Here is a 25,778-nt window from a genome sequence, read left to right as displayed (position 1 = left end):
AGAGAGAGAGAAGGTGGGACTTGCATCTTAAAGTGACCTTTGCGCTTACAGTCAGGGAACTGCTTGTCACCCACAGAGGGCTGATGCACTGTGCCAGGTTCCCAAGGGGCAGGGCCAAGGTGTACCTGGATGCTAACAGCCCCTGCAGGCACCTGTACACAGAGGCATGAGCACAGACACAGAAAAGAAAACAAGCATCTTTTAAAAAGTTCATAAGACCCTTACTGCAGCCCACCAGAGGTGATCCTTCTGACAAATTCAGTATAAGAAAATGATCTGTTCAAAGACGGCTACACAAGGTATTTCAATTAGAATTGTAGGGTGGCTTAGGATGTGAAACTGTCTAAATATGCCACACCAGTGCTTCTCAACCCTCCTAATGCTGAGATGCAGGATATCTGATATATGACCCCAAGGCCCACAGGTTGAGAATCACTGCCCTACACTGAAGAAACTATGAGACACACTTTCCAAGAACATAGCATGTAAGAGGATTAGCATGTCCTGACAAACATAGTTTGAATATGACATGTCCCCCATAGGTTCACATGATTGGAACACATGGTCCCCAGGTGGTGGCCCTGTTTGGGACTGTTTTAGAACCCAGGTCACGTCCTTGCTGGAGGAAGTATGTTGCTGAGGATGGGCCTTCAGGCTTAATAGCCTTGCTCTCCTTCCTGACTGATGACATCACGTGACAGGCAGACCTCATGCTCCTGCCACTATGATGATGAACGCTATCCCCCTGGGACCCTGGGTCGCAATCAGCCCTTCCTCCCTTCGGTTGCTTTTGTCAGCGAATTTCACCACCACAGCGGACAATGCAGAATGAAATACATCCTTACTGAGAAGAATGTGAAAACAAAGTTTTATTTTTAACAAAAAGATTTAATTTTCACATTAAGACCTCAGCTACACATGCTTAAAAACATTCACAATGCTGAGCACGGCAGCAAATTCAGCTCTTCATCCTGCTGGGTGTGGCGGCGTATGCCCCGTGTGTTCCCAGCGCGCAGGAGGCTGAGGCGTGGCGGTTTTGAGTTCAAAGTTAGGCTATGTGGCGAGACCCCATCTCAACAAAAACAATACTGTATTCCTTTTCCTTGGATGGTGTCTTTCACAGTTTTTCTCCGAGTGAGCATTACTGGTGTGGTTAGAAGAACTTGGATGGGTCCGTGAGTTGTCTGGGAAGGGGGACTGTCCCCTTTGTCAGATGGTCAAAGTGGCGCCAGCTGCCATGGGAGAAGTCTTGGATGCCCTCATAAGTACCGGATGGGGGCTGTAACTGTACTTGCATGTTCTCTGGGCCAACTAAGGGAAGGCACTTCTTGGGTGATGCTGGTGGCCCAACCTCCGCCACCAGTGTTGTTACCTATACACATCTCCCCCTGCCCACCTAGTCCGCCCTGGGAGAAGAATGGAGTCTTGCCCTCTTCTCCACAGACCTTAGAGGGAGTGGTGAGTCTGGGAGGCACGGTGGGTCCAGGGCCTGTGTCTATATGATGAGGACAGAGGCCTCTGAGGTGCAGCAGGGGGCAGGGTAAGATGGAGGAGGCACAGGCCTCAAGGACTCAGACGGTTCAGTGGCTCCTCCGTCTGCTGCAGCAGTGGCCATTTTGCGACTCCTTCTCCAGGTCCTGAAGTAGATCTTTCTGGAACTGCCTGTGGTACCGACAGAGCAGGGAGCGTGAACCAACCATTCCCTCGGGGATCATTCCTGAGGCACGCATGTGGGGAGGGGGTGCGACACTAACTCTCCCAAGGTATCCCCCCCCACATCACTCCCCTCCTTACTGCCTGTATGTGAGGGGTGTTCTAGTTGTTGATCAAGTGCCAAATCCCCACAGGTGGAGCTCTGGGTGGCCCCAGGCCGAGCCTCACACCTCACTGGGTCACCTTAGGTGACACGGAGTTTGTGTTTCAGTTTCCTCATAAGCAAACGGGGATAACAGGGCCTAGCTCTTAGGATCCAGAGCAGGATCCCACCAGAGACTAGGTCACGCAACTGCCCATGTCATGGGACATCAGCGCTCACTTACAAAGCTTCAGGACCGATTCATTCCATGCATGCCTGCTCAGGTGGACTGTTTCCTGTTTCCTCTTTCTTTTGTTGAGAAACTGGACTTCCTGACTCCCAAGGAAAGAGGAGTCATGTTCCCAAGACAGGACCTGGGCCCACTTGTCCATCCAGTCCCCAGGCTCTTCCGGGTCCCGCCCGGCTGGAAGTTCTGGCAGAAGGTTGGGAGTGGGAGAAAGGGGATGGTGGCTACCTTGACATGGTCAGCCTGTTCCCAGCTTGGAACTGAAGGTCCTCAACCTCCTGCCGCAGGGTGGTGTTTTTCAGGGCTAATATTAGATTTTTTTCTTTCTGAAACAAACCGAGAAGGAGTGTGGAAAGCTGTTTCACTCACTCGGCACAGTGGGTGCCCTCGCCTCTCCCCCGACACTGCTTCTTCCTAGTTAGCCCTTCACTTTATGGAGCAAGCCGCTAATTGGAAACAAGGCCTGAGCTAAGGTGAAACTGTTGACTCAACCTTTGCTATTGGAGAGTGTGAAAAACAAAACCAGTGCTGGTAAGGCTGGCTCAGCCAGGCCTGGGGAGATGCTCAGTGGTTAAGAGCACTGGCTGCTCATGCCAAGGACCCAGGTTTGATTCCCAGTGCCACCTCAAGACTTCTTATAACTGTCTGTAACTCTTGCAGGGAATCCGACACCCTCTCTGGGCCCCTGTGGGTACTGCATACATGTGGTGCACATGTATGCATGTAGGCAAAACACTCACACACATAAATCTTAAACAAACAAAAAAAGGTTGAAAAATGGCTCAGGGTGTAAAAGGCGTTTTCTGCCATGCTGGACAACCTGCGTTCAATCCCAGCAACCCGCATGGTGAAAGGAGAGAACTTACTCTTGCAAACTGTCATCTGCCCTCTTCCGCATGCGTGCCATGCACGCGCCCACCCATATGTACACAAAATCAATCAATCTAATAAAATCCCAAAGAAACCAATTCTGCATTGTTCCAGGGTTCTGAGGCCCTGGGTCTTTGAAAGATCTCAATTCCCCAGCTCTACCGTTGCTGAGGCTAGCCTCCTCTGCCTGCCTGACCTATGGGCCTCACCTCCTTCCTCAGCCCCTGCCTGTAGTGTGACAGCTGCCACCCCTTCTGAGGAGCAGGGGCTGCTGGGGCCCCAGTGCTGCCCTAGTTACAGCAACCCGGGGGCCCAAGAAAAGACAGGAGTCAGGTGACAAGGAGCCGCTGCCTGACCCAGACCAGACTCCTGGCAGGAACAGCAGAGACAAGCTGTCAGGAGTGGGTTGAGGGGTGAAGGGCGGGGTGTGGGATAAGCCGGAACTGGAAATGTCCAGAAAGTGGCGGCCTGCTGCCTGCCCAGCACTGACCAGCATCTCTAGCAGAAGGAGCTGCTTCTCCAGCTCATGGATTCGCTCATTCTTCATCTCAATAACATGGTGCAAACTCTCGAGCTCTTGCTCCCAGAACGGGCCGGGGCTCCCATAGTCCTTGAGAAGAACACAGAGGGACTCCATCAATCAGCAGGTAGTGAGGGACGTGGGTCTCCCCTGCTCCCCTCCCTATCCTGCCAGCGGCTCACTGCACTGGTCTGGTGTGATCTCCCTTTCACAGCCAAGGCTGCATTTCTCTCATCCTCCCAGAGGCCCTTTAGGAGGCCTGTGTCTGCTGGGCACACAGCTGTGGTTCAGTAGGCTGACACACCATCTTGCGTCAGGTTTGCTGGTTGCCCCAAATTCCCTCTGAACCCATAGAGCTGTGTGCTCCACCATCTGTCTGCCTCTCTTGGTGTGAATTGAGGCCCCTCTTGCTGCTGGGCTCCTGTGAGGGGTGTGGTTCAGGATTGGGGCTTGTCCTCTATGTTTGTCTGCCCATGACCTCCCCACAGCACCAAGGATAAAGGCCGGCCAGGGTTCTGCACCCACCTGGATGTGGTTCTTATAGAGCTGGCTAAGTATGGACCCTTCCACCTTGTTCATCTGGGCTTGGATGACCTCCTGTGATGAGGCCAGCATTGCACAGGAGTTCTGGAGGAGGGAGCAGGAAGCAAAGAGCTTGACTTGTCAAGGTGATTCTCTTTACATCAGTTAAAAGGGAAGGACTGGGGCCCTTCAGTGTGCTTCTGGCCTGTATCATACACCGCCCAGCAGAGCAGGTTGAACCCACAGCTACTGGGATTTGAAACATCCCAGCCCCACCTCTCACTGTATAGCCTTTCATGGCTCTTGAGATGATTAATTGATAACTTGACAGGATCTAGAATCATCCAGGAGATGGATGCCTGTGAGAATGTTTCTAGATCAGGTTCACTGAGGTCTGGGTGGCACCATGCCATAGGCTGGGGTCCTGGACTGATAAAAAGAACAGAGCGAGCTGAGCATCATGGCTCATCGCTTCTCTGCTTCCTGACCGTGGGTGCAACGTGACCGGCTGCCACACCTTCCCACCACGATGAAATGACTCAAACCACGACCCAATGTGAACTCTTCCTTCCCTAAGTTGTTTCTTGTCACATATTTGACCACAGTAGTGAGAAGAGTTACTACTGTCCCTACACTCTTGGGATGACGTCATGGTTATCTCAGAACAAAGTCAACCTACATTCAAAGCTCAGCCATGCTGTGCTCTATGCGGTTCTCATCCTCCACTTCTGTCTGTGCAGGGGCTCAGCATCACACCATACCCCCAGTCTCAGGGAACGTTCTCTGTACTTTTCCCCTGACAGAGATCTTCTCAGCCATTCCCTTTGTGACAGAGGCCAACCTCTTCCTATACTCCTAGGCTGGGTCCCTCCCTATGGCCCTTGCTCACCCCTGGCCTTCCTACAACTCTGGAATTCTGGACTTCCTTAGACACCTTCTTTTCTTCCCTTCCTCTATGCTTTTGAGCAGGTAGCTTGATGCTGCTGAGGGCTTCCCGTTACTGAAGGATCCTAAGCATCTTCCGGGCTTAGTCCCCATCCCTCTGAGAAGTCTTTCTGAACATCTGCTTTCAGGACACTGCCATTCCTGAACCCTCATGATGCCATCCCCAAGATCCTTCTGACAGTCTTTCATTTCTGCTGCTATGTGATAAAACATCCCAACACAGCCGGGCGGCGGTGGCACATACCTTTAATCCCAGCACTTGGGAGGCAGAGGCAGGCAGATCTCTGTGAGTTCAAGGCCAGCCTGGTCTACAAGAGCTAGTTCCAGGACAAGCACCAAAGCTACAGAGAAACCTTGTTTCGAAAAACCAAAAAAAAAAAAAAAAAAAAAAAAGACACACATATAGGCAAAAACTTACACATAAAATAATAATGAAATAAATTACCGTCCAAACCCCACAAAACAGGTGATGCCATACAAAAGGAGGGCAACCCTGATAGCATGCCAAGTCCCCTCAACCAACCATCTGGTTAGGATATATAAAAAACAAGCACCCTAGTCCCCCTTAACCTACTGGCATCATTTTGGCCGCTTTGGAGCTCCATGTGGCTCCCCCTTGCCATTGTCCCACTAACCCAACCCAAATGACCAGGTCCTTCTCACCTGCAATGAGGCTTTGGCCTCTTGGACGGAGACACTAGAAGAGTCTTTCTCCCGTGCACTTGACGTCTGCAGGGCTGTGAAGACAGGAGATCCCTATAAACTCAAAAACTTTCTACAAAACCTCTGCCAAACTCCTTAAGGTCTACAAGGTGCTGATGATCACCCCAGGGCCCACTGGACCCAGGAGCTGTGGAATGGTCTTCATCTGTCTCTTTCAGGAGCTTCATCTTCTCTCAGGAGCCGTGCTGGTTGTATTATCAACTAAATACAACCTAGAGTCACTTAAGAAGAGAGAACCTTGCCAGATGGTGGTGGTGCTCGCCTTTAATCCCAGCTCTTGGGAGGTAGAAGCAGGTGGATCTTTGTGTTCGAGGCCAACCTGGTCTACAGAGTGAGTTCCAGGACAGTCAGGGCTACACAGAGAAACCCTGTCTTGAAAAACTAAAAAGGAAAAGAAAAGAAAAAGAAAATGGAACCTCAATTGAGGAACTGCTTAGGTCAGATTGACCTGTGGTATATCCTGTGGACCATTGCCCTGACTACTAATTGATATGGGAGGCTCAGCCCACTATGGTCTGGCAGGAGGCCTGGGCTATTGTAAGAGGCTGAGCATGGTCAGATGAGAGCCAGGAAGCAGGCTGGCAATCAGTATTCTCCCGTGGGTCCTGTCTCCAGGTTTCTGTCTGATTTCCCTCAGTGATGGAGTGTGACCTGGAAGTGTAAGTCAAATAAACCCAAACTGCTCCTGGTCAGTCTGCATCACAGCCACAGAAAGGAAGCAGGACCAGAGTCAAAGACTTTCGAGGGGCTTCACAAATCCCTGGGGAACAGAAAGGTCTTATCCTAGGGGAGCAGTGGGCACTCAGGTGTCCCTGAGGCTCAGCCACAAGGACCCTGCAGCAGGGATGCTGCAGGAGGACCTGCGGTGCCCTGGATCCTGCAGCAGGCCTGATGATGTCCTGCTGCAGCAGGCCAGGGGAAAGAAAGGCATGCAGCCGAAGCTGTGCCGTAAAGTCACAAAAAGAACAGGGCATCTGTGGCAGGAATCCCTGCAGTCCTCCTGCCTCCCCTTCTTCAAGACTGAGAGATGGTGAGGCATGATGACACGTGATTAAAGTTTATCGCGTCAGCTGTGAAGTGGGGCCAAGAAGTTCTATCAGGTTGTCTCTACCGGCAGGGTCCAGGGGAAAGAGCCCTGCCAGGTCTTCCCAGATGGGCAGTGCAGGGCGCTGGAGATCCATCCACCCCACTATGAGTCTGGTGAGAGATACCACTCCACCTTCCCAGAAACCCTCTTGGGAAAATCCCCAGGACCGTCTAATTGGTCACTCAGAAATGGCCAATGACCAGGCAGAGAAATGCCACAGGGGTGACTGGGAAGGAAGTTAACTACAACCAAAGCACCAGAGTCACAGAAAAGAGAGCTTACAGCTAGATACAGGTAATTCTCACCTGTAGTAGTTGGAAGGCTGAGACAGGGGATTACCAGGAGTTCAAAGCCATCCTAGGTTATACAGTGAGACCTTCTCTCTCTCTCTCTCTCTCTCTCTCTCTCTCTCTCTCTCTCACACACACACACACACACACACACACACACACACAAACAAACAAAACAAATAAAACCAGGTGTTTAAACACACGTCTTTAATCCCAGTGCTTGGGAGGCTGAGGCAGGTGGTTCTCAGTGAGTTCCAGGCCAGCCTGCTCTACATGGTAAGTTTCAGGACAGCTAGGGTTACACAGTGAGACCCTGTGTAGCCCAAACAATGACAACCACTGATGTAGTATTGTCATACCACCACTATCAGAAAAAATTCCAAATAAATCTTTGTTTGCTTGAGTTAGGGTCTCACTATGATGATCTGAGTTTGATCCCCAAGACCCATGTAGCAGGAGGAGAGAACTGACTCCTGCGGTTTGTCTTCTGACCCCCCACATGTTGTGGTATGTGTGCACACACCCACACCCGTATACACACACATATACACAAATACCATATAAATAAATGCAATAAACTTTATAAAAAAAACAAAAAGAAAAATAGAATTCTGACTACTGGGAGGATCCCCTTTAGGCAATCCCCCTGAGCCCCATAGGGGGTCACTTTATATCTGTATGTTTATTTTACTAAGTATTATTAAGCCAGTGCCCACAGGGCGAGCTTTTCCCACGTAGCCATGTAGGCAGAGAAGGTAGATTTTAGACAGAAATCTGCAGGATGGACAGAGGCTGAGCAGCGGTTTAGGCTGGGGGGGGGGGGGGGCGTGCTTCAAGGGGTTCTATAATTCTACTGCCAAACATTCTGTGCCAATGTCAATGTTTCAAAAGTTTGAAATTTGTTCAGACCTCTGTCCTAGTTACTATGTTACTGGGAGTGGAAGAAGGCTGGAATGCCAGAGGAGAAGCAAATCTTCATGAAAAGGATCACTTTTAAGAACCAAATCTAGATGCCTAGACTCTCAAGAAGCAAGCAAACCCTTGGGTGTTATGGTCTAGACTTGCTTCATTTTTTATGAGACAGGGTCTCACCTTGTAGCCCAGGCTGGCCTCCAATTCCATCACCCTCCTGCTTCAGCTTTCCGAATGTTGGATTATAGTATGAGCCAAGAAATTCAGCCTGAACCAGCCTTCCTTTTTGTAGCTGGACTTGGTAACGTGCTTGATAGAGTATTAAATGAGAAGAACAAGGGCTGGAGAGGGGCTCAGGGTCAGGAGTGCATGCTGCTCTCACAGAGGACCAGAGTTCAGTGCCCAGCACCCACTTAACACAGCTCATAATCACCTGTAACTCCAGCTGCAGGGAATCTGATGCCTCTTCCAGGCTCTGAGGGTATTACACACAGAAGACTATATATATATATACACAGACAACTTTTTTCTTTGAAAAAAAAAAAAACCAAAAAACAAGTATTTAATAAAAAGCAAAAATGAAAGCAAAACTCTCTCTCTCTCTAAAGAATAGGATATAGAATTTTCCTATGAATTCCATATGTTCATAAGAGCTTATGAAAGTAGTAATTCCGAAGCCAGGTATGATGGCACACTCCTTTAACCTCAGCACCTGGGAGGTAGTTACAGGCAGATTTCTGTGAATTCAAGGCCAGCCTGGTCTACATACTGAGTTTTAGGACAGGCAGAGCTACATAGTGAGACCCCATCTCAAAAAGAACAAAACAGAACAACAACAAAAACCAAACAAACAACCAAAACAAAACAAAACAAGTAAAAATTCTGGATAAGGGTCAGGAGCCTGTAGGTTCATTTTCAAAGTCAATTTCAATGTTGTTAAAACTTGCACAACTTTTTCAAAGTAGATATCACAAATTCCAACAGTACACAAAACAATATCAACCAGTCAGGGAAACGTAGATCAAAAGTCCAATTGCTGGGCAGTAGTGGCATATGCCTTTAACCCCAGCATTCGGGAGGCAGATTTCTGTGAGTTCGAGGCCAGCCTGGTCAACAAGAGTGAGTTCCAGGGACAGGCTCCAGAGCTACTGAGAAACACTGTCTCAAAAAACCAACCAACCAAAACAAACAAACAAACAAACAAAAGCCCAATAAACTGGGAACGGTGTCATTCCTCTGTGGTGTTATTCATCCACTAAGGAGGCTGAGGCCAGGCTGGTTGGTTTACTGACACCCAGACTCAAAAGTAAACCGGCTGGGTGTGGTGGCACATATCTTTAATTCCAACACTCAGGAGGCTGAGGCAGGAGAATCATTGCAAGCTGGAAGCCAGGTTGGGCTACTCATAAGTTCCAGGCTGGCCTATGTAACACAGTGAGCTTATGTCTCAAACAATAACAATAAAACAAACAAAACCCCAAATACCCTCAATGAGATGCCACCTCATGGTCACCACAATGATGACAGCAATGGACAAAGCCCACATAGTGACAAGGCTGTGGAGCCACCGGGACCCTCAGACCTCGCTGGGAAGAGCATGAAGTGGGACAACTGCTATGGAAAAGAGTCTCGAAAGGGTAAGAATAGAAATACCATCGTCTCCCTCTTACATGTAAGGTGAGGCAAAGTACGTTGGGCCAGTGGTACCATTCATGGTCGCTGGAGACAGGACAGCTTAGATATCCATGATGAATAAGTCAACAAAGCATGGTATGTCTATTCAGTGGCTTGTTACTCAGCCATAAAAAAGAAGTGGAGCCCGGATGTATGTTGTAACATGGAAGCATCTTGCTGGGTGAAGTAAGCCAGGCTATCTGATACTATGAAATTAGGAAGCAGGTTAGCAGTTGCCAGAGGCTGGTGGGAAGATGCGGAGTGACGACTGCTGGGTGTTTCTTTTTGGGGTGAGGAGAAGAATGTCCTGGAACTGAATGGTAGTCATGATTGCATGCATGGTAGATGCACTAAACGCCACCAGTGTCACACATACCGATGTTATAGGTGTGATTTGCTAATCTGAAAAAATAAGTACGCGTGCACTTAGTCATTTCAATTCTAAATTATTTAAAAGCTAAGAATGTGACAAAACTGATTTATTTAAAAATATTTAATTGTGTGTGTATGTGTGTGTATTTGTGTGTCTGTCTGATTGTGTTGGGTATATGACATGACCATATACTCGTGGAAGCTTGCAGAGAGGATTTGTTTCCTCGGGACTGGAGTTCAAGTGGCTGTAAACTTCTGGATGTGGATGCTGGGAGTCAGACTCAGGTCCTCCAGAAGAGCAGCACACATTCTCAGTGGCTGAGCTGTCCCTCCAGTCTTGGCTTAATTCTTTTGAGACAGGTTTTTGCTGTGTATCTCAGTTGGCTTAATAACTCACTTTGTTGCCCGGAATGTCCTCAAACATACAGTTGGTCCTCTTACCTTTAGCTTTGTGTGCGATGGGATTACAAGCCATGAGCCATGTCTGACTATCCTAGCCAAAATTTCTTCTATGTCTGTGTGCGTATATGGTGTGTGTTGAGCACAGACACAGCAGAGGTCAGAGGGTAACCCCAGATGTTGATCTTGTTTGCCCTACAGATGTTAGGTTAGTTGGACTGTGAGATCCTGGGAGTTCAACTGTCTCCACTTCCTATCTCATATGAGAGCAGGGATTATAGACGCACACAGTGGTCCACCTTTACGTGAGTTCTGGGGATCTCAACTCAGGTCCTCACACGTGCCACAAGCACTCTTGTCCACAGAGCCTTCTCCTTAGCCCCATCCTAGCTGTAATTTTTAGGAGTCATCGCTGTAGGGACGGAAGATGGTTATAAAAAGAGTGATTTCGTTTGTCTGGGTTTTCTAGACTCTGACTCCTCCCCTTCTGAGATATAGTTTGGCATAGCCCAAACTGACCTCCACTTTGTGTGTAGCAGAGGCTTGCCTTGAATTCCTGATTCTTGCGTGGCCTCACCTCCCAACTCCTGGGATTATAGGCGTGTGCAGCTACGCCCACCTAAGGTGGGTAGACTTCCTGTAGATGCTTTGAAAACCAAAGAGAAACAGGCGTGGTGGGGGAGATGCTCGAATAAAAGAAAGCAGAGAACAAAAGAGAGCCTGGTGACAGAATGTTAAAGGCCCACCCCAGGAGGAAAGTCCCGTCACCCCTCTGAGGCCAAGGGCCCCCTGAGGAGCTCCCTGGGCCCTCTCGGTCCTCACCCTGCCCAGCCTCTTCAAGCCGGCCTTCCAGGATCCTTCCCTCTTTGTCCAGTGTCTCCAGGAGTTCTGTCTGTGTCTTCTCCACCTAGAGTGAAGAGTGGGGTCAGGAGCGAGGCGGGATGGGCTAAAGCAGTCTCTCAACTGCTCACAGCAGACAACCTGCATGCTCAGCGCCCCACCTTCTCTATGACTGACGGGAGAGATGATGGGGACAGGACAGAGCCCTCTGAGACATAGCAGGCTCCAGAGGGCCTGTTGTCCCTAGGCTCAGATAATTTACCAGAGGATTGCCTGGGTAGAAAGGGTCTCGGGAGTCTTTTATTGCTGATGTTCCAAGGGGCAGGACAGGCCTCTGTTGGGGACATGGAGCATGCCGCCCCCCCCCCCCCACACACACACCTGACGCTACTTCAAGTTCTAAAGGCTACAGCTCAGCTCTGCCTTATGCTGCCAGGTTCCTGATCTGCCCTCTGGGGTCCCCCCTCCCCTTGCCCCAGACAGGCTCACAGAGACCAGAGAACAGCAGCAGCAGGAGTCCGGATCACTTTCTTCTGGCTGACTGCTCCCAGCCAGTCTCACTGTCCCACACCTGAGATGTGTGGCAGTCCCACTGAACTTTGGGGGCCAGGATCAGACAACAGCATTCAATCAGGAGCCTGTGTGCCCTGGGGACAGCTCCCCCCTCCCCCACCCCCAGGCATTCCTCATTCAAATAAGTCTCACAGTTAAGGATGCTGCAGGTCAGGGGTTGGGTCAGCAACAACAGGACAGTTGTATTATCAAAACCCACGATGGCCCCACAGACACGCACATCTGACTCACCCTTCCAGAAAAGGCAGGCTTTGGAAAGGTCATCTAAGCAACCAATGTTCCAGTGTATTCAGGGGGCTCCCAGAAGACACTGGTGCTGAGGCAGCACCCTCAAGTCTGTCTGTAAACTAATAGAGCCCAACAGAAATTCTTTTAAACGAATCTTTGTGGGGCTGGAGAGATGGCTCAGAGGCTAAGTGTCTTTCCCTGCTCTTCCAGAGGTCCTGACTTCTGTTTCCAGCACCCACACCTGGTGGCTCATAACCAACCGTGTCTCCAGCTCCAGTGGATCTGACACCCTCCTTCTGGCCTCCACAGACAGTTACACACACACACACACACACACACACACACACACGCATGAATTCACATAAAAATAAATATTAAAAAATCTCGCTGTGCACTGGGTATGTAGAGGTCAGTAGAGCAGGAGGTCCAGGAGTTCAAGGTCAAATTTGGTTGCATAGTAAACTTGAGGCTAGCCTAGGTACCTGAGACTCTCTCAAAGAAACAACAAACAGAAGGTTACACAATGTAACGAAGCAATTGGTTTCAAACTATGCAGGTTCATTTGCAAAGATTCAAATTTCAGAATTTTGAAGACTGAGTTTGTTTCCTATGTACGGTTAAAGACAGCCAGTTTGATGATAGTGAGAAAATACTCATACATCTGCCTAAGGTTTTACCCACTGCTTCAAGAGCAAGAGAGGAAACTGAGGCAGATAGATGGAAGGGCTCATGACTGAGCTAAGGAGGAGGAACAGGAAACCCTGGGCCATGGCTGCTCGAGCTGGTTTTAAGCTGAATTTTCTATATCACTTTCCTCATGTCCCCATGCCCTTTGACTTCTGACTAACACAATCTGATCATTACATAAAACCTCCTGCATGTTTTTTTTTTCTAAATAATTTTTCAAGCCTCTGTGTCAGGGAGGTACCACAGAAATGCCATAGACGCCTCTAATCTCACGCTTGTTATCTATCCTGGACTTTCAACCTTCTAAATATCTCCCAGCTTGCCAAGCATTTAACCAGAGAGCTACACCCCAAAAATGCTTCATAAAATTGCTTTATGCTTTATTTAGCAAGCGTGAGTATGTGTGTGTCTCACACATGTGTGGAGGCCAGAGGTCAACCTGTGGGAGCCAGTTCTCTGCCTTCACTATGTGGGTCTTAGGGACAGAATTCAGGACATCGGCCTTGACAGCAAGGGCCCTTATCTCTTGAGTCATCTACCCAGCCTGTTTGCTTTATTTTTATTTATGCATATGTGGATCAAGATGTGTGTGTGTGTGTGTGTGTGTGTGTGTGTGTGTGTGTACCACATCCATATGGGTGCTTCTGGGGCTAGAAGAGGGTATTTTGTCTCCTGGACCTGGGTGACTGACAGTTGTCAGTCATGGATGCTTGGGTCCTCTGGTAAAGCAGCAAGTTCCCTTAGCTGGTAAATCATCTTTGAAGCACTGTGCTTGGGTTTTTCGTTTGCTTTGCTTTGTTTGTTTGTTTGTTTTATTTGTCAGGCTGGCCTCAAACTCATGATCCTCCTGTTTCCACCTCCCAAATCCTTGGATTATGGGAGAATACCACAATACTCATCTGTAGTTGTATTTAACATCTGATCTTTTGTCTCAGTCAGGAGAGACGAAATGATGTGGCCACGTTCACATGGCAAAGGAGCTTAAGACCAAAGCTTTCTCATTCGCTTTATGTTCCCTTCAACTGTGCAGTCGCCCTTGTGGATGACACAGTGAGGAGGAAGATGGAGCGGCTGTGGCTTCAACAATGCCAGGCCTCTGCTTAGACTGACAGACCTTAAGCATCTTGAGCCAAGTACTAAATGCAGGAAGTCGGCAGGCCAGAGGTGATGTGTCTGGAACTGATTTTGGTCTCTCTGTCTCCGTCCACTCTCTAGGATTAGTTCAACAACCCAATCCAACCATGCCAATGGCATACAAAGGCCATTGACTCCATCAGCACCAAGGACTGGCTTTTGTCATGCCTACTCTGGGTGAGAGTGGCTTCTTGCTCTATGGGTGGCAGCCAATGCACCCTGAAGCAAATGCCCCGAGATCATGGCTTCCATTTTTATTCTTCTATTTTTATAAATATGTGTGTGTGCGCGTGTGCATGCCACAGTGCATGGATAGAGAAGAGAGGACAAGCGTGGGGAGTCAGTTCTCTCTACCGTGAGTCCTTGGGGTCAAACTGAGGTCATCAGCCTTGGAGGCAAATACCTTTACCTCCTAAACCATCTCGCCAGTCCCAAAGGTTCCCTTCTTTTTTAAAAATTAAATTTTATTTTTTAATTAAAAAGTTTATTTATTTGCTTATTTATCTATTTAATATGTATGAGCGTTTTGTCTGGATGTGTATTTGTGCACCCCGTGTGCGCCTGGTGTCTGATGAGGCCAGAAGAGGGCATCAGATCCATTGGGACTGGCATTATAGACAGTTGCGAGCTGCCCTGTTGGTTCTAGAAATCGAACCTGGCTCCTCTGGAAGAGTTGTGGGTACTTTTAACTGCTGAGCTATCTGTCTCCCTGGCCCCAAAGGTTTTCTTCCTGGCAAAAGGATTATGAGATGTTTATAAAAATAGCCAAAGTAGGGCAGGTGAGATAGGTCAGTGGGTAAAGGAGTTTGCCACTAAATCTAACAACCTGAATTCAATCCTCAGGAGCCACACGGTGGAAGGGAGAGAACTGATTGCTAATATTATTAGCTGTCCTCTGTCCTCTACTTGTGTGTCACTGTATGTGAGTATATGCTACACACACACACACACACACACACACACCACGCATGCACACATACACAGAGGAAATAAAAAATAGCATTATGAAGCTCTGGTTACGACAAACAAGGAAATTAAGGTCTCATGGGGGGTATTTCAAATTAGATTTCACCTTGACAGGGTGGAGATGCACACCTATAATCCCAGCACTCAGGAGGCTAAAGCAGGAGGATTGCAGGTTCGAGGCCAACCAGAGTTACATGGAGAGTTCAAAACAAAAAGTAGGACCAACCCAGGGCTGGAGAGAACATTTGTTGCTCTTCCAGAGGACCAGAGTGCAGTTCCCAACACCCACATCAGGCAGCTCATGATTGCCTATAACTCCGGCACCAGGAGAACTGACACCCTCTACTGGTCTCCATGGGAATCTGCATTCACGTGGCATTCACTAGCATAAAAATACACTGACATATAAATACAAATAACTCTTAAAAACGACACCAGACAACAAGCAGTCAGTGCAGAACCACACAGACAAATACTAGTTAAAGTAATTGTCAAGAAGGCTGGGGTTCTGGAAACATCTTAAACTCAGATTGTGTTGCGGCATGAGCTTCCAGACCTCAGCTCCCTCAGAGTGGTAGAAACACCTGCAGATCTAGCACAACACAGAGTTCAGATGCTGGAGGCTTTGGCGGCGTGTCTGAGAAACAGCAGGAACCGGCCCTGCAGAGCGTGGCAGAGCTCCCAGGCTGCCTCTGGTCTCACAGTATATCATCTGAAACAAAGTCACAAACTCAGGAAACACTGTGTTCTTCCACGTAACAATCACTACAGAGAGGAGGACCTTGTCTCCAGGAGCATCTGCCAGCAGCAAGAAGGTCATAGCCTTCCCAGGGCCTGACAAAAGCCTCTCCAGGCTAGCACTTGCACAGTGACACCTGGGACTCCCTCCAGGCAGTTCCTAGTCTCCGCTCCCCATCCTCTGCATTCCTGATACAGCAGGAATCGAACCCAGGGCCTTGTGTGTGGTAAGCAGGCACTTTGCCACTGAACTACATCACCCTTGAGGCCCCTGGCACTTTCTTCAACATTAATACATAATGCGATTTTTTTTCCAGTTACACAGGAGTCAGCATTTGCTTTAGACATTAGGGAGAACACAGAAAAATGTAAAAGTAAAATCCTGGGATACATAAGCCTGGACTACAGCAGAGTATATTATATACCTGCATATCCATATTTGGAGCTGTGGTGTTATGTATGGTTTCTAGTACCTTAATTTCTCAGACATTATGAATATTTATCATGGCACATTAATTGGTCTGCAAATATATTAATTATAATGAGCTAAGTGAAATATTCTGGGAATACACCTAGTTTTTAAATCTTTTTAAAAAAGATTTATTTATTTATTGTGAATAGTGTTCCGCCTGCATGTATGCCTGCATGCCAGAAGAGGGCGCCAGATCTCATTACAGATGGCTGTGAGCCACCATGTGGTTGTTGGAAATTGAACTCAGGATGACTGGAAGAGCAGTCAGTGCTCTTAACCTCTGAGCCACCTCTCCAGTTCTAGTTTTTTAATCTTACTGTGAGGTGTTTAGGCTATTTCTTTCTTTAAAAATTATTTTCTATGAAACTACTTCACTGAAACAAATCTCATTTGGCTAGAGCATATAACTCAGACTTTACTAGGAAGCTGGGTCAGGTGGTATATGCCTGTAATTATATAGTCAGGAAGGCTGAGGCAGAGTGATGTGAGTTTGAGATCAGCCCAGCCTGAGCTCATATAGAAGCAGCAGGCTAGTCTGAGTTAAACAGCAAGACCTCATCTCAATAAAACACTGAGTCTGAGATAAAGAGGAATCTCATGATGCCTCAGGGTTTCTTTAAATTTTATATGAATATAGCAACATGCTCCCAAATACACCTGGAATGAAACTGACACATTAAAAGGACAAATGAATAATTTTTTAGACCTAGTGAGAAAATCCAACTACTTGTCATTGTGTAAGCAGACTCAAAATCAAGTGTAAATAAAGACAAATCAGGAAAAACATGTGTTCCTGCCCCCTGATGCCTGCAGAATATACAAAAAAAAATTTATTTTCTAGCCGGGCAGTGGTGGCACACACCTTTAATCCCAGCACTTGGAAGGCAGAGGCAGGCGGACCTCTGTGAGTTCGAGGCCAGCCTGGTCTACAAGAGCTAGTTCCAGGACAGGTTCCAAAGCTACAGAGAAACCCTGTCTCAAAAAACAAAAAAATAAAACAAAAATTTTTTTCTAGGGGCTAAAGAGATGGCTCGGTGCTTTAAAGCACTTGCTGTTCTTCCAGAGGACCAGGATTTGGTTCTAAGCACAAAGTGGCTTATAATCATTGGTAACTCCAGCTCCTGGGGAAGCCAACATCCTCTTCTGACCTCTGTGGGCACCAGGTACACGTGGTACATATATGTACATGCCGGCAAAGCCTCCATACCCCTAAAACAAATAATGTAAAAAAATTTTAACTATATGTATATTAGTGTTTTGTCTGCATGTCTGTCTATGCACTATATGAGTCTGTGACCTAGAGAGGACAGCACAGCACTGTGAATCCTCTGGAAATGGAGTCACAGATGGTTGTGAGTCACACACAAGTGCCTAGATTCACACCTAGGTTCTCTGGAAGAGCAGCCAGTGCTCTTCAATGAGCCATCACTCCAGCCCCTTATTTCTATTTTTGATTTTTTGTTTTTGTTAAGACAGAGTCTCATGTAGCCCAGGCTAGCCTTGAACTTGCTGTGCAGCTGAAGATGAACTTGAATTCATGATCCTCCTGCCTCTACCTCCCAAGTGCTGGGATTACAGATGTGAACTGCCATGACCAATTTTCTTTTAAGGCAGGTCCTGGCTGGTGTGGAACTCACTTTGGTTCACCAGGCTGGCCTCAAACTCAGAGATCCACCTACCTCTGCCTCCTAAGTGCTGGGGGTAAAGGTGTATGCACCATATCTGACATTATTTCTACTTTTTAAAAAGATGTATTTTATTTTTAATCACGTGTATATGCATGTGTTTGTGTTAGGATGTGGGTGTGAGCACAGGTGCCCATGGAGCCGGAAGAGGGTGGAGGATCTCCTGGATTACAGGCAGTTGAGGGCCACTTAACCTTGGAGCTGGGAACAGAACTCAGGTCCCCTAGAAGAGCAGTACTTGCTACCAATCGCCAAGACATCATTCCAGCCCCTTTATTCCTATTTTTAATGATCCAATTATATTTTATGAGCACACTGGTTTACAAAAGCTTGAGCAAGGATGGGGCATAGCTCATTGGCAGGGCTTGTACAAGGCCCTGGTGCAACCCTCTCTTAGTGACTTTTCTCATTGTTGTAACTAAATGCCTGACAAGAAGCAATACAAAGGAGGAAAGATCTATTCTGGCTTAAGAGTTCGAGGGGGCATAGTCCATCATGGCAGAGAAGGCACGGCAGCAGGAGCCTGGGATGAGTGGTTCCACTGCTCTGACATTAGGAAACAGGCACTGGACCATAGGAAACCAAAGAGCCCTTCTGGCTTTGCTATGCTGTAGATGGGAATTGGGGATAAGGTGATGTCATCTTGCCATCTCATCCATCATCAATCCCAGCCTGTGTTTGCTCTGAGCAGGGAGGGGACTGGAGGTTTGACACACTCGGCTGCTTGAGCATCATGGAAGAGATATCTCTGGAGTAGAGGAAGAGAGGGTCCTTGCTTATGGGGATGAGGGCAAACCTGGAGTCTTTCACATCATCATGCTTCCCAGCAGCCCAGGCCAGAACCATACAAGAGTCAGTCAAACGCCTAGGATGGTGGTCCTCAACCTGAATGCTGTGACCTTTTAATACAGTTCCTTGTTGTGTGTGGTGACCCTCCCCAACCATAACATTATTTTTGTTGCTACTTAATAACTATAATTTTGTTACTGTTATAAATCATAATGTAAACATAATGTAAATATCTATGCTTTCTCTCTCTCTGTTTTTTTTTTTTTATTTTTATTTTTTGAGATAGGATTTTCTTTGTGGAGCCCTGGCTGTCCTGGAAAGAACTCTCTGGATCTGGCTGGCCTTGAACTCAGAGCCCTGCCTGTCTCTGCCTCCCAAGTGCTAGGATCAAAAGCATGCGTCACCACTGCCTGGCCCAATATCTTTGTTTTCTGATGGTCTTAGGTGACCCCTGAGAAAGGACCGTCTGATTTTCAAAGGGGTCTCGATCCACAGGTTGAGAACCACTGGCCCAGGAGGGCAGGATGCCAGCCCAACTGCTACCTCTCATCAATATGCCCTGGTCACATAGTTTCACTGCAAGCAGGGAGAGGCCCCTTTATCAAGAACAGAGACTATAGGCTGCCCAGAGCAGGACATTTGCAATCAGAAAGTGCAGAAGCCAGCTTCCTGGCCAGTATCACTTAAAGCCATTCGCTCATCTAGAAGAGTCAGGTGTGGCAGCGCACCTGTCATTCAAGGCAGGAGAAACTCACGTTCTAGACCAACCTGGACTACATAGTGAGGCTCTGTGCCAAACAGAAGCAAGCTCTCTTGGAGCTTAACAGTGGCCCAGGCAGTCAGTGAACAGAGAGAAGCCCAAGGACCCAGAAGGGAAGAGTTGAAGAGTGGACCATCTCCCCGTTCCCAGGAGGTGCTCCACCCATCCTGGGAAGACCACTCACAGTGCTGAGGGTGGGACACACCGAGAGGATAATGCAGGCCTTGGGGATGAAAAGCTAAGTCCTCGTGAAGTGTCAGCCTGAATGGTGCTCACTCAGCCTTGCAGCACAGGCCCACTCTTCCCAAGGCAGGCTTTGGTTAGGCACTTATCTATTTATTTATTTATTTATTTATTTATTTATTTATTTATTTATTTGAGACAGGGTCTCACGTAGCCCAGACTGGCCACCAACTTGCTATACAGTAAGGATGCCATTGAACTCTTGATCCTCTGGCCCCTACCTCCCCAGTGCTATGACCATTGCTTGTTTCCAGGCAGATTACAGACTTCTCATCGTATGATCTATGAACACCCATATCAGGCGTAGTCCCTGTCACCCAATGATGCACATGCTGGACTCAAACAGCTCTCCTGGGCAATGAACTTGAACTTTCACCATTTTAAGCTATTGCTATAGAAACCCCAAGCCGACAGAAGTGCAGGCTCAAGCGTGACACCAATGGAAACAAACATGGGTGTGTTTCCAGGAGGCTGGAGCATGCCAGGCTCTTAGGGAAAGATTCTAGCCTCCTGGAAGTACAACCACGAATTTAGAAAGCATAATTAAGAACACGCATGAACTCAGAAGGCATGTCACCAAAGGTTGTGTCTCAAAGGCAATGATTCCTAGGAATTTTTGTTTTGAGTCAGGTTGTTATACAGTGTAGCTCAGGCTACCCTCAAATTCACTATATAGCTTAAGATAACTTTGAATTCTTTTTTTTTAACTTTGAATTCTTTTTGTTTTGTTGGTTTAATTTTTATGTGTAGCCCTGGCTGTCCTGGAACTCATTCTATAGTCGAGGCTGGCCTCAAACTCAGAGATCCACCTGCCTCTGCTCCCAAGAGATGAGATTAAAGGGGTGTCATCACGGCCTGGCAACTTGAACTCTTGATCCTCACGCCTCCACCTCCCTAGTGCTGGGATTATAGGCATGTACCACCACCCAGCTTTATGGAGTGGTGGGAACGGAATCCAGGAATCTGACTATGCTAGGTCAGTGTCCTCCCAGAATAGGTTGCATTTCCAGGACCTAATGCTTAGGAATTTTTCTGGTGCATTTTAGGTTGAAAGGTCTAGCTATCTAACACAGTCTAACATGTAGCTAAACCTCATGAGTCTTTGAGAGGGCTCTGTGCATGGAAGTTTGCATTGGATTCATCCAGCATGATTGATTTATAGGACATATTTTCTGGCTAAAATCGTTGGCTCAGAGGCCATGTGAGGGCCAGTGCTGTTGTGACAGACAGAACAGAGGCCATGTGCGTGCCGGTGTGATGTGTCAGTAGTGGCTAGGGCAGAAGGTGCCGAGACAGCTGCTGCCTGATCAGGCCGCGGCAGCTTGGTCTCACGCTCCCTGACCAGCATGCCTTTGGCAACCCCAGAGAAAAGGTCAAATGCGCCCTGTATTTCTTCTGCCTGGGACCCTCACCTGCATATCATGGTTAGCCAGTGATATAGTCTCATCCTTACCCACCTTCAAGTCCCAGCCAAGACATCATTGTTTATGAGACTTTTGCTGATCTAGGGACAAAGTCACTGTGCCCCAGGTTAAGGAGAGAACACAGGAAGTTCCTTGCTAGCAAAGGCAGAGGGCTGTAAAGAATCAATGCACGCACACAAACCGGCTAAACAAGAAGGACCGTGGCTAGGACCATTAAAAAGAGGTTCTGCAGACTAATTCACACGGAAAAAAGGCTCCGGGAGAGCACTAGCCATATGCAATGCAACGTAGTCCCAGATTCAGGGCTGGAGAGATGGCTAGGTGGTTGAGAGCTCTTGCTGGCCTAACAGAGGGCAGGAGTCCAGTTCCCAGCTCACAACATTCTGTAACTGCAGCTCCCAGGGATCTGAGAGATGTATGTGTTCAGGGTGCTGGCATGTGTGTGCATGCATCCCCCTCTCTCTCACACACAACAAAGATCTTAAAAGTTGCTAGATTTATAAAAATAGTCACCCTCATCTATATAGCATATGTGGGAAAATCAGGCTATTTCTTTTTAGTTTTTTTTTAAATCGTACTAATTCTTTGAGAATTTCACCCAATGTATTTTATAGAGGCTATTTCTTAATGGTGAACTTAAAAGCAATTTCCAAACTTTTTCCTACCCTTCTAAATTTTTGAAACTTATTCTTTTTTTTCTTTCTTTCTTTCTTTCTTTTCTTTTTTTTTCAAGACAGGGTTTCTCTGTAGCTTTGGAGCCTGTCCTGGAACTAGCTCTTGTAGCCTAGGCTAGCATTGAACTCACAGAGATCCCCTGCCTCCCGAATGCTGGGATTAAAGGCGTGTGCCACCACCACCCTTAAATTGCAATGATAAGAAATATTAGGCTTGCACAGCGGATTAGTAAATATTTGCCATCCGGGGCTTGTATTACCTCTACTATTCTTACCCAAAGGACATCTGGTCTTTGCTTGAAGCCCTCTAATGATGATGAACTCACCTCTCTCTCTCTCTCTCTCTCTCTCTCTCTCCAATTACTTCTGCACAAGAAATGGAAATCTGGCTCCCTTTAGCTTCTCCCAGTAGCCAGGGTCCTGAGTCCTAGCTCAGCAAAGAGCAGATGCTTTCGCTCCTTGAGAACAGAGGCTCCAAGGCCAGACCTGGGCTGCAGGCCCCCGCACCTGCCCACCTCAGCCAGCACGAGTGTCTGTTGCCCTCACAAACTCCTTTGCTTCTTTAGGTGAGCCACAGGCAGTGGCATCCTTAGATGGCAACTTTAATTCTATGCCTCACCACCGCCAGTCAGGCCTCTGGGGTCTGGTACACTTAACCTCTCATCAGCTTTGTAGACCAAATCTAGACACAGGAACCAAGGTTGTGACTCTTTTACCCTGAGCCAGGGAAGCCAGGTCTCTGGCAAGGTCACTCAAGTAGATCTGTGACCTCAGGCAAGGCCATGGGGGCTCAGAACTCAGTGGAGTGGGCACACAAATGGTTGCCACGTTCTTTAAAAAGACATTTTATGTATTTATTACATACAAACATGTTTTGTTGTGTGTGTTTGAGATGGCTCAGTGGGTAAGGTTACCTTCTGACAACACTGACCACCTGAGTTTGATCCCCAGGAAGGAAAGAAGCAACTCCTGAACGTTGTTATCGGACCTCCACATACAAAGTGGCATGTGTGTGCACAGAGACATAGAGACACACACACACAAACACACAATACATGAAAAAATATATACACAGGACATGAAAAAAGGAAGCCTATATGGGGGGGGATGAAGTCTTTCTCGTTGCTGTGTTTTGTTTGTTGTTTGAGACTAGCTTTCGCTGTATAGCTCTGACTGGTCTGAAACGTGCTATGTAGACCAGGCTGGCCCTGAATTCACTGTAGCTGAGGATGACCCTGAGTTTCTGACCTTCCTACCACACCTTCCAAGCTCTGGGGTAGAGGCCTCTGCCATCATGCCCAGTTTGTGTGGTGCTGTGAATGGAAGCCAGGTCTCTAGCCACTGAATTATATCCCAGCTCCTAATCCCAGGATATCAGCATGTCCTGAGCCAAAGAAACAGTCCCAGGCTGGGCTTCTCGGTAAGGCCTAGAGCGCCTGGTCAGCAGAGCCATGGGGCACAGCCCTCTATGTGCTGGGGGTACTAGGGAGGTCCCAACCATCAGGATCCTGTCCCAGTTACATAGCTAAGCGGGAGTGGATTTCCCAGGCTGGAAGCTTGGGTGTAAGCTTGCGTCTAGGGCTTCAATTTCAATCACAAGTAACAGTTCTTATCTGTGCCCGTAGCTGTGAAAATTGCTTTGACAAAAACTGAGTCTCCCTTATCCTGGCGAGTTCTCATCAAGGCCAGCACCGCTGCCAGCCACCCCACCCTGCACAAGCCCGGCATCCTGGGTTTTCTGTAGCTCGGACTTCCCTTAAGCCCTCAGCTTTGATTGGGGGAACTCCTGCCAAACTTCCCCACCCAAGAAGCCTTCCTCTCCGTCCAGGACACTCTCCTGCTGCATGCCAGGCTAAGCCTTGGCCTGACTCCCAGTTGGCCCTCTTTGCACTCCTCGGCACCTGCTCCATGCTCTCTCTGTACAAGGCAGTGGAGGGTGGGGGAATGTGTGTGTGTGTGTGTATGTGTGTGTGTGTGTGTATATGTGTGTGTGTGTGTGTGTGTAGGCTAGATGGCATTTAAAGAAAGCTAGTCATTCATATTCATATGTACACATTTATGTATACACACACATCTCTCTATGTACTTCTGATTGTACTGGAACTCTCTATGTACACCAGGTTGGACTCAAACTCACAAAGATTCACCTGCCTCTATCTCCGAAGTGCCGGGATTAAAGTTAACACCACATCCAGCAGGTCTTTTATATTTTTTTTAATTAGGAAAAACTTTTTTTTTTAATTATGACTATGGGTGTTTTGCCAGCGTGTATGTTTGTGTGCCACAGGCATGTCAAATGCCCACAGAAGCCTGAAGAGGGTGGTCAGATCCCATGGTACTGAAATTTAAAATAGTTATGAGCTGTCATGTGTGTACTGGGATTTGAACCTGGATCCTCTGGAGAAGGAGCCAGTGCTCTTAACCACTGAGCTATCTCTGCAGCCCCCTCACCCTAGCATCCGACTGCCATCACTCCTCTCTGAGCCTCAGTGTTTGTCTACACATGTAAATGGGAAGCTTCTTTCCATAACTCAACCTGGTTCTCAGGGCCTTCATGAGGCTGAGCAGGAAGTGAAATTCTCAGGGTGAGTCATTATTGTGGTCTGACCCTGTGGCCCCTGAGTCTCCATTCTGGTGTCCCATCCCCCAGGGGTATTGGCAGCCTGCTGGGATGGATTGGGTGCTCAGGACTTGACACCTGCCTTAGAAATTAAGCAAAAGCACCATCCAGGAGAGGTAGGAACGGGTAGAAACTTAGCCAAGAAGCAGCACGCTGTCCTGCTAACAGGCGGTGTGATTGACAGAACCCAGCAAAGGCACACGGGCGCAGGGCAGACATGCCAGGTTGTTTGAGGCTTTGTAGTCACTGGAAGCCAGGAATAGTAGCCCATACCTATAATTTCAACACTGGGGCAGCTAAGGAAAATTGAAAAATTGGGACCAACCTGTGCCACATATTGAGACCTTTTCTCTAAAACTAAACAAAAACATACAGCCTGGCATGATGGGGCATGCCCGTGATCCCAGCACTGGGGAGAGAGAGGCAGGTGGATTGGTAGTTCAAGGCCAGCCTTGGCTACATACCCAATTTGAGGGCAACCTTGGCTACATAAAACCCTGTCTCAAAAAAAAAAAAAAAAAGGACAGGAAAACAAAAAAATGAAAGAAAGAAAGAAAGAAAGAAAGAAAGAAAAGAAGTCATTGGAAGTGCAGGGTAGAGACTGACAAAGCTAAAGACAGAAACAGATGACAGGAACACAGAAGGGCTGACGTTCATTACAAAATTAGTCATTTTCACAGTGGGGGCTGATCAAGTCAGGAGCTATCCATCCCCACCTGGCTGGGATGGAGGGACTGGCAGTGAGCAATAGGAAACAGCACCAGGACTCCAGGGTCCCAATTCCCTTCCCTGGGCCTCCTGCTATTATCTCTGTAGACACGGTCCTGTTTCTGGGCTCCAACCTCCTGGGGCTTCTCAGACCTCAAGGGGCAGAAACCTGAGTCAGTCTCTTGGGCCCTAACCCAGCTTCAGGTCCCTGGGGGAGGGACAGGAAGGGAGGAGAGAGCTGCAGAAGCCTACAGATCCCCTCCCTCTTTAGCCCCTCCCAGCTACCCTAAGGGCAGCCCACGCACACTGCTCCGGGCTTGCAGGAGGCCCTAACTCGCTTCCCAGGCTCTAAAGAGCTTAGTGATCCGAGGCAAAGCTCCGTTAAGGGGCAGACTGTGTCTAGTAACCCTTAGGCGGACCTGGGAGTTTAGGTTTCCAACAGGTCTCAAGAGATGCAGGCACTGCAAGACAGTGGACCTCTCCGATTGCGGGCCTTTAGACCTTAGCTCAAGACTCAGAGAGGCCAAGCGTCCGGTCCTCGCCCGCACAGTGACAGCCCCACACTTAAGACCATCGGCCACAGACACAGCAGTCATCTCCCTGCTGGGACAGCAGAGGTCAGCTTCAGTTTGCCTGGGGCTGAGTGTGTCAACTCAGCTGCCGGCTGCCGGGTTGGCTCAGCACGGGGCGGGAACAGATCATCCCCGTCCCTGCACCCCCGTCTCCGTGCCAGCCCCGACTGTTGTCCATTCGGTGTCCTCTGCCGTCCCTCTGAGTGCACCCCAAGGCAGACCTCCGTGTCCCGGTGCCCAGTACCTTTTCCGCACGCTTGCAGCGGCTGGGTCGGCTGTGCCTGCAGCCCATCCTGCTTCGTGCGTCCG

The 25,778-nt window shown here is 48.2% G+C and overlaps 1 protein-coding gene across 1 annotated transcript; it reads right to left on the bottom strand.

Moving 5' to 3' along the window:
- Positions 1 to 851: 851 nt before the first annotated feature.
- Positions 852 to 25,778, bottom strand: Ccdc69 (coiled-coil domain containing 69). Its single transcript, XM_041665494.1, has 7 exons — positions 25,714 to 25,778; positions 11,179 to 11,263; positions 5,563 to 5,636; positions 3,958 to 4,059; positions 3,403 to 3,522; positions 2,271 to 2,368; positions 852 to 1,662 (listed from the first exon to the last, which is right to left on the bottom strand). Exons 1-7 carry the CDS (start codon positions 25,759 to 25,761, stop codon positions 1,581 to 1,583), a joined length of 609 nt encoding a protein of 202 aa, XP_041521428.1. The 5' UTR covers positions 25,762 to 25,778; the 3' UTR covers positions 852 to 1,580.

This window comes from Microtus oregoni, unplaced genomic scaffold (assembly GCF_018167655.1).
Source record: "Microtus oregoni isolate MIOR12 unplaced genomic scaffold, Mior012 000015F_ref0000493, whole genome shotgun sequence".
NCBI lineage: Eukaryota > Metazoa > Chordata > Mammalia > Rodentia > Cricetidae > Microtus > Microtus oregoni.
Note: the sequence above shows the minus strand (reverse complement) of the source record. Positions and strands in the feature narration are given on the sequence as shown.